Genomic DNA, 9,080 nt, shown 5'->3' with positions numbered 1-9,080 from the left:
GGTCCCCAGGCCTCGGCATGGTTCTGTGGTATCTAGGGGTTTTTTCTCTGAGACACGAGGCCCCTCCCACATCAGGAGCCTCTGGGGCCCCAGCAGACCTCACCGATAACAAGAAGGGCCCATGTGGGATGAGTCTGCCCTGGTGCGGGCAGGGGCCAGGCGGCCTCGCCGGGTGCGTGGTCAGCTCTCAGGGCTGTGGGGCAGAGAGGGGCCTGAGCTCACCTGGCAAAGCCCCACGCAGGCCCTGTCACAGGGGCTGAGCAGGTGTCAGGGTCACACAGCCCAGGCGGGGCCTGGACCAGCGCTCCCGCCTCCAGTGCAGCCGCCCATCACTGCCCCCAACAGTGACAGCAGCCCCTGTCGCCCAGCTCCAGGATGGTGTCCCGCAAGGCCCTGGCTGCTCTGCTGATGGTTCACGTCGCCGCTCTGCTGGCCTCCCAGACGGAAGCCTTCGTTCCCATCTTCACGCACAGCGAGCTCCAGAGGATGCAGGTAAGAACCCCCATGGCCCATTGCCCACCTACATGGCCCACTGCCCACGGCCAACCGTCCAGTGCCCACCACCTGTGGCCCACTGCCCAGTGTCCACCACCCAGTGCCCACCACCCAGTGCCCACCGCTCACAGCCCACCACTCAGTGCCCACCGCTCACAGCCCACCACTCAGTGCCCACCACCCACCGCCCATGGCCCACCACCCAGTGTCCACCGTCCAGTGCCCACCACCCACCACCCACAGCCCACCACTCAGTGCCCACCACCCACCACCCATGGCCCACCACCCATGGCCCACCACCCACTGCCCACCACTCAGTGCCCACCACTCAGTGCCCACCACTCAGTGCCCACCACTCAGTGCCCACCGCCCACTGCCCATGGCCCACCACCCGCGGCCCACCACTCAGTGCCCACCACCCAGTGCCCATGACCTTGGCCCACCTCCCAGTGCCTGCAACCCAGTGCCCACCACCCATGACCCACTGCCCACGGCCCACCACTCAGTGCCCACCACCCAGTGCCCATGACCTTGGCCCACCGCCCAGTGCCCACCACCCAGTGCCCACCACCCAGTGCCCACCACCCGCAGCCCAGTGCCCACCACCCACAGCCCACTGCCCACTGCCCACCAGCCAGTGCCCACCACTCACGGCCCACTGCCTAGTGCCCACCAGCCAGTGCCCACCACCCACGGCCCACTGCCTACTGCCCACCAGCCAGTGCCCACCACCCACAGCCCACCACCCAGTGCCCACCACCTGCGGCCCACCGCCCAGTGCCCACGACCTATGGCCTACTGCCCAGTGCCCACCGCCGTGGCCCAGGTGACACAGCCCTGCTCACACTGAAGAGGTGTTAGGTCTAGAGTCAACCTGCGTTTGATCAGCTCTGCCAGGGGACAGCATGGGGGCCGGGACCAGGCTCCAGCGCCGCCCTGGCCTCCACTCCTCTAGAGCCAGTCGGTGTCAGGGGCATCTCTTCCCACCCGGCCACCCACCTCCCGAGGAGCCTCCAGTTACCACGTCAGTGCACATTCGCTCAGCATCTGGGTGAGAGGCCGACATACAGGGAGACGTACGGGGAAGCCCAAGCCCTCCGTCTTCAGGAGCCGGCCTGGGAGCCAAGACAGACCCGTGGGGAAGTCACTAGCCGGTTAACTGCCCAGGCGGTGCCCTGTCCTTAGTGCTGAGTCCCAGGAGGGGAGGCACTCGGGCTGGCACCTGGGAAGCCCCGGGGGCAGGTGAGACTGAGCCTTGGGAGACCAGGAGGGGCCCCGGTGGGCAAACGTCCAGCAGCGGCCAAGGCCTCCTTCTCTTAGAGCCCAGACGACACCAGGTGGCAGCTGCAGGACAGCTGGGCCACAGGACTGCCTCCCGGTGACTTAATTTATTTTTTAAAATATATTTTTTTTTATTTCAGAGAGGAAGGAAGAGGGAGAAAGAGAAGCACCAATGATTAGAGAGAATCATTGATCGGCTGCCTCCTGCACGCTCCACACTGGGGATTGAGCCTGCAACCCGGGCATGCGCCCTGACCTTCTGGGTTCAGAGGTCGCTGCTCAACCACTGAGCCACGCTGGCCGGGCCCAGTGACTCACTTTATTTTTTTTTTTAATATATTTTATTGATTTCTTACAGAGAGGAAGGGAGAGGGATAGAGAGTTAGAAACATTTATGAGAGAGAAATATCGATCAGCTGCCTCCTGCACACTCCCTACTGGGGATGTGCCCGCAACCAAGGTACATGCCCTTGACCGGAATCGAACCCGGGACCCCTCAGTCTGCAGGCTAACGCTCTATCCACTGAACCAAACCAATTAGGGCCCAGTGACTCACTTTAGACACAGGGGTTCTGAGTGCCCGTGCGACGTGGGGTTCTCTTTCACCCGAGGAGATGAAGAAATGGAACTGGCACCTCCTGCCCGTCCAAGGCCAAGGCCCCGCTGGGACAAACACCAGAATCAATTCCCTGTTCTCTGGGAGGTCGCGTGGCCTGGGGCCGGCTTCCGTATCCGCAACCTCTGTCCCGGACAGGCATCCACGTCCCTGAGCAGCGGCCCTTGCAGAGCCAAGGCTAGACTCAGACCCCTCCTTCAGGGACACACCTCCCTCACCCCGGTCCCTCTCCAGAAAAAATGACCGCGGTTCTAGAACCGCCCGCCAGGGCAGGCCCGAGCTGAACCCCAGGAGTGCCGTTAAGAAGCCAGAGCGCAGCGGGTCTGGTCTGAGTGCTCGGGCCTGGCCAGTGGGGTGCCAGGCAAGATGGAGGCTGGACAGAAAGAGCCAAACTCAGTAGAACATAAACTAGCAAAAACGACAACCACAGGACGCTTTGCGTGAACCTGCTCTGCGGTCTTGCTCCCTCCAATTGCCCGGCTCCGGGGTTTGTATGAAGAAGCTGCAAGCTCCCTCCTCCATCAGTCATCTTCCTGCCTTCCCTCTTATAAATCCCCTCCCAGGGACTCGAGCTTTGGGCCCCCTGACGCCCTACAGGCTAGGCTGTCTTCCACCTTTTTTATAGGTTCTCTGCTAAGAAAAACACATTTTCACACTTAATATGCATGCAGGGCAGCCATTATTTTCAGCATTTTAACTTAATTAACAGGAACAATCTGGGTGCAATGTTTGAACTTCAAAGGACCAGATTCCTCTGCAAGTTGACCTGCTGGTGGACAACTCGAGGGCCAGTGTTGGGCCACGGTGTCTGCGACTCGTGCAGGAGGCACGGGAGAAGGGGGCTGTGGCCCGAGGGAGCTGGGCCATTGGCACCCTGGGCAGAAGCAGGTGAGGGCCATCTGGGGAGGAGAGGGAGGGCGGGTTTGGTGCCATTTGTGCTCTGCCCCTAGGAAAAGGAGCGGAACAAGGAGCAAAAGAAATCGCTGGGCGAACAGCAGAGGTCTGAAGAGGTGGGTCCTCTGGACCCCGAAGAGATCACCGAGGAAGAAGACGACCAAGTTATCAAGGTGAGCGGACAGGCGGCCAATGCAGAGACACCTGGTGGGTGTCCCTGGCCAGCCACCGGACACGCCAGGGCTCAGCAGCAAGCCAGGGTCCAGTAGTGAGCCCCATGCGGTGGGAAGGCAGGCCCCGACATGAGACAGTGCACCGTTTCAGGCGCCGAGTAAAGGAGTGTCAGAGAGAGTGGGATTGGACGGGGCAGTCAGGGAAGGCCTCTTGGAGGAGGTGGCATTGCCTTTGAAACCTGAATGACGAGGAGCCCCTCCATGAGAGCTAGAGCAAGGGCTTTCCACCGCTGGAACAGGGAGGCAACGGCCCTTCTCAGGAAGCACCTGGCGGGTGTGCGGTCCTCGAGGCCAGGGGCCTGAGAGGCGATAGGGCCGCAAAGCCTGCTGGGCCAGGGCCACTGGGGGTCCCAAGCAGGGACTTGGCCGGACCTGACTCTGGGCAGCACAAGGGAAGGCAGGAGACTGTCAGGGGGGAGCTGCAGGCCCCCATGGGAGAGAGATGATCCGAGACAGCTCATGTGAAGACCTGGGCCCAGGACCTTCAGCAACAGGTTAGGGTGCCCAGACCGTCCGGGCCGGCGAGCCTGGACTGTGTCCAGCACAACTGTAGTTTCACGTTCATGTATTCTGACCATGAATACCCTGAGCCCTCTGTGTGTGTGGCCGGTTCTGGGCCCTGGAAATAGAGCGGTAGACAAAACACACGTGTCAGCAGCCCTCCTGGCTCCCTGGCTCCAATGGGGGACCAGAAACAGATGCCAGGATGGGCAACATTCCTCGAGCAGGATAATAAGCCCACTGTGCCCCATAGCAGGTAGGATAAGCGCTACGGAGAAACAAAGCAGGGAAAGGAAGGGGGTGGTTGCAATTTAAATAGGGTGATCAGAGCAGGCTTCATGATTGGGTGGTATTAGTGCAAAGACTTGAAGAGAATGAAGGAGTGAACCAAAGGAATGTTTGGGGGAAGAGATTCTAGTCAGAAGCAAGAGCTGTGCAAAGGCCCTGGGGCAGGAGTGGGCCTGGAGCATCCAAGGAACAGTGAGAGGCCAGAGGGGCTGCAAGGGAGAGAGAGGGAGATGAGGCGGAATGTGGATGTCATGGGCCATTGTTTGGACCTGACCTTCACTCTGCTGACTGGGAGCCCTGGGGCCTTTGAGCAGAGGAGGGACGTGATGTACATGGAGAACAGGCTAAAGGGGTGAAGGCGGAATGAGGGGGACCCCTAAGGAGGCTACAGAACCCAAGAGAGAGTGGTTCAGCCCAGGCGGTCATGGTGGAGGCAGAGCAAAGGTCAGATTCTGGAAATATTTTGGAGGCAGAAGCCCACGGGACTTGCTGGAAGAATGGATATGGGATGTGGAAAAGGGGGAAAGAGAAAACCCTTTTTCGGCCGGGACACCGGAAGGATTGAGCTGCCACCCGGGAGGGTGAAGCCTGTGGTTGGCTGCAGGGTGACAAGAGGAAGGTCAGGAGGTCAGGGGGCCTGTAAACTGAGATGCTGTTGGCATCTGGGTGGAGACGATGCAGGCAGGTGGGTAAGTGAAGAGGGCACTTCAGGAGAGGCCAGGGCTGAGACATCACGTGGGAGTCCCCAGCGATTAGATGAATTCAAGCCGGGACAGGGTGAGGCCGCTGACCGGCACGGGCAGATGCAGAAGGGAGAGGCCCCAGGACTGAGCGTGAGCACTTCCCTGTGGAGGCCTGGGAGGGAGGAGACGCGTGAGGCCTTGCCAAGGTCACCCAGGGTCAGGGGAGAACGAGCTGGACTCCATGCCTCCCGCCTCCCCCCGACCCTGGCCGTGATCTTCCCGCCCCCTAGGTCGCACAGCATGCTGTCCCCAAACAGTGAGGTCCGACATGTAGCCCAGAGGCTCATCTTGGTGCTGTGGCCCCCATGGGGCTCCTTGGGCTCTGAGGAGGGAATGGGAGTGAGTCCTTCTGCTGGTGAAGGGAGGCTGGCCCGGAGCTGCTCTCTTCCGAGCACCGGGGGCAGAGTTAAGGCACCCATTGAGGTTTCCACGGCACAAGCTACATCCAGTGTAACATCCGGGAGGCACAGGGGGCGGGGGGCACCTCTCATCCCCTGTCCATCTCCCTGGAGCCATGCTGGGCAGGCCAGGGGCCCTATGGATCGTCAGCCCAGCCTCCTCCCTTTACAGAGGAGACTGAGGCCTGGAGGACAGCCACAGCCAGGGGGCGGCATAGGCCGGGCTGGGCCCGAGCCCCACACAGGCCGCCAAGGTGTCCTGCAGCATCCGAGCCCATTCCCAGCCCCAGGGAGCGGGTGGAGGTGGGAGCTGGTTTGGCAGCAAGACCAGTGAACCAGGAAGCTCGGGGGTGACAGCGAGATGAGTCTCCAGACAGGGCCCTAGGGCTCACTGTGTCCCCACAGCGCCAGAGCAGTAGAGCCTGGTGGGCACTGGCACTGACCCTGGAGACAGGCCCACTGGGTTACCATTTTATTCCTCGATACTTAGTACCTGTGTGGCCTCAAGCAAGTTATTCAACCATTTCGTCCTCGGTTTCCTCATCTGCAAAATGGGGACACTGACAGTCTCTACATCACAGGGTTACCGAAAGGCGTAATAATATGCTGAAGGCCTTAGGGTGACATCTGGTGTGTGGTGGCATAGCCTCAGGAGAAGGGGAGGTGTGTGTCCCCCACATGAAAAGCCAGGAGGGTCCTGCCAGCCCACCCCTCCTGTGACAGCTCCCCCAGAGGAGGTGTGCTGATCCTCCTCCCAGGTCTCAGCAACTTCCCAGGATCCAGCCCCCTGGTTAGACCAGGGGGGTGGGGGGGCAGAGTTCCCAGCAGGCCCTGGAAGCCAGAGGATCCCAGAGGATGGGCAGGGTGGGGCCAAGCGGCAGGGCGCCCGCAGGGCACCCAGGGGTCCTCGGCACTCCCCCTCTCTCCCTCTCTGCCTCTCCCTCCTTGTTAACTCTGCCTATTTCACAGCTCACTGCTCCCGTGGAAATTGAAATGAGGATGAACTCCAGGCAGCTGGAAAAGTACCGGCCGCCGTGGAAGGGCTGCTGAGCGAGTGCTGCCCACCCAGAGCGGTAAGGGCGGCGTCTCCGGCACTGACACCACCCACCCGTGTTAGCATTCCAGGAGCGAGCGGTCTGAGCAGGGTTTGGGCACAGCAATTCGCTTTCCTGCTTTGCACCCGAGAACGAGCTGTTTTCTCCCAGAAGCATGCCCTCCCCTGCCGTGGAGCAGGTGGCTTGATGGCTGTGGCGTCCAGGGGCCCAGCCCCCAGCCAGGGCACTCCCTCAGTGGCTCAGGCCCACGTCCCAAACACCTTTCTGGTGACAACCCACCAGCCCTCCCCTGCTTCAAAACCCCACTGAGCTGCTGGTTACTCTGAAGAACACAGTGCAGTCTGGCCGCAAGCCTGCATTGTGTTCATCACTCTGCAAATCGCAGTCCTGAGCCCCATTTGGCCTTGCCCAGCCCAAGGTCGCCCCAGTTACTTGGGCAAAGCTAGGTCTCTGCTGACAAACAGCCACTAATTCCTTCTCACGGTCCCAGGAGCAGGGAATTCAGCGAGCGACAGGGAGGCTAAATGACTTGCCTCAGGCTACAGAGAGGGTAGAGGTGGGGCTGGCTGAGCCGGCCAAACCCCTGGGGGGGTGCCCCTCCTCCCTGGGGCACAGGCAGCTTTAGAAGGTGGTTTCGTAAGCTCCTGGGGACCTGCTGCCACTACTCAGCTACAAACCTTGATTTTCTCCAGCAGCCAAGTGACCGCCGCTCTGCTCCTGGGAGAACTGGCCGCTGAGAGCCTCCATGGAGGGCTGCATGGCCGGCGGCTGGGCTTGGGAGCAGGGCACCCGCTCCCCAGCAAATCCCTCTGCAGCAAATAAAGCATGAAATATACAGAAACGACTCTCTTATTTAATATCTTAATATCCAAAGGTCAAACTCAAGCCATGGGGGGAATGAAGTTCTGAGGGAGATGCATACATTAGCAAATCATGGGACTTGTCTACGTTCTATGTTCAAATATTCACTTAGGCCACAGAATTGGGGGATTTGCACGGGCCCTTCCACGACTGGTGAGGAAACTGAGGCCCAGAGAGATGGTGTTTGTCCACACAGGAGTCTGTGGCTGAGCGAGGCCTGGAGTCAGGGCTCCTGCCTCCTGGTCCGTTTTGTTTACCAGCAAGGCCAGGTCTAACGGGCCAGTGAGTCTGAAGGCCTCTGCACTCAGCCCCTTGCTGAGTGGCCTCCAGCTGGTCTCTCAACTCAATGAACCTTTGCAGAAGCAGTGGCAGTAGCCACTGAGATGAGGGCATGGCGCACCAGCAAAGAGCAAATACTTGTTATTATCCCTGTGAGTGCACGCTGCCGCGGCCACAGCACATACACAGCCCCCCGCTTAGCTCTGCCTTCTAAACACAACTAGATGGGCGTTCCATTCCAACGTCATTTTACATTAATGAATGTTCACTTAAGTATAAGCCAGGGCCATGCAGGAACCATCGGCCACCAGCAAATTAGGCACAGTGCCGTTCCACGTCTCCACCCACCCCACCGCACTGCGGGGGCGGAGCCACGGGTGGCAGCTACTTAAGAAGGACACTCCCCTGGGTGCTCTGAACGCTTCGAGGAGCACCCAAGCCCGCTCACTGCACATTCAGCTCCCAGTGCACAAACCACGAAGCCCAAGCACAGCCGCAGGGCCTGGGAAATGCCGCCGCCGCCAGGCAACGAATGGCGCAAGGGCCACAGCGGCAGGTGGGAGAGGAAGAGACGCCACGTAATCAGCTGGTTATTAGTAACAGGAAGGAGCAAAGGGGAGGCCAGACATTGCAAGCACGGCCATCTGGGCAGCTTCACAGGAAGCTGCAATTTCACACCCCAGGGACCCACGGCCCACGGCCAGGTCCGCGCAGATCACTGGGGAAGGGGCCCAACTACGGGGAGATGGACACAGGCATGGTGAAGCTGGATGACAGGGGAGGATGCCTGTCCATCACCCTGGGCACAGAGCTGAGGGCCAACGCCAGCCGTGGGAATACATAATCCCTAGGCTCTTGGCGACCTGGCTCTCCGGGCTCTTGGTGACGTGGCTCTTGACTCTCTGGTTCCTTTGGATTTGCTCCTGCCCGTGTTCCCTCCATAGCCACGTGCCCTGTGGACCCCAAACACAACGGTCTGATGAGCTGCAGTTGGGACCCAGCTGGTGCTGGGCTGGACTGCGCCCCCACATGGGGCGGGAGCTTTGGACAACGCAGTCACTCCGGCCAGACTGAAGCCACAGCTTCACCTCTCCCATGGCAGGACAGAGGGAAATGGACCTTGGAGACTCAGGGTGATTCACAGAAACAAGCTTTCTACAGTCCCGCACCCTCCCGTGGGCCTCTGGAAATGCTTCTTCTAGCAGCACGGGAGGGGGCGGGGGGAGGAGGGCGAGGAGCACTCCCCACTGGTAACTAAAGGAGGAAGAGGCACGGGAACCTTAAAGCTGCACTGGGAGGAGCTGAGTCCAAGACCCCTGGCCTCCAAGGGCCGTGCCAGCCGGCAGCGTCTATAACTCACACCAAGAAGCAGGAAGCAAAGTGCTCAGTGTCTCCCCACGGGGAAAACAGGTTTCACGTGTTCCTCCCGCTGCTCA

The 9,080-nt window shown here is 60.4% G+C and overlaps 1 protein-coding gene across 1 annotated transcript; it reads left to right on the top strand.

Moving 5' to 3' along the window:
- Nucleotides 1-375: 375 nt before the first annotated feature.
- MLN (motilin) lies at nucleotides 376-6,499 on the top strand. The gene is made up of 3 exons (XM_036356290.1): nucleotides 376-492; nucleotides 3,343-3,459; nucleotides 6,419-6,499. The coding sequence occupies exons 1-3, from the start codon at nucleotides 376-378 to the stop codon at nucleotides 6,497-6,499; spliced, it is 315 nt and encodes a 104-aa protein (XP_036212183.1).
- The last annotated feature ends 2,581 nt before the right edge of the window (nucleotides 6,500-9,080 follow it).

The sequence above is a fragment of the Myotis myotis genome, unplaced genomic scaffold, assembly GCF_014108235.1.
Source record: "Myotis myotis isolate mMyoMyo1 unplaced genomic scaffold, mMyoMyo1.p scaffold_m19_p_26, whole genome shotgun sequence".
NCBI lineage: Eukaryota > Metazoa > Chordata > Mammalia > Chiroptera > Vespertilionidae > Myotis > Myotis myotis.
Note: the sequence above shows the minus strand (reverse complement) of the source record. Positions and strands in the feature narration are given on the sequence as shown.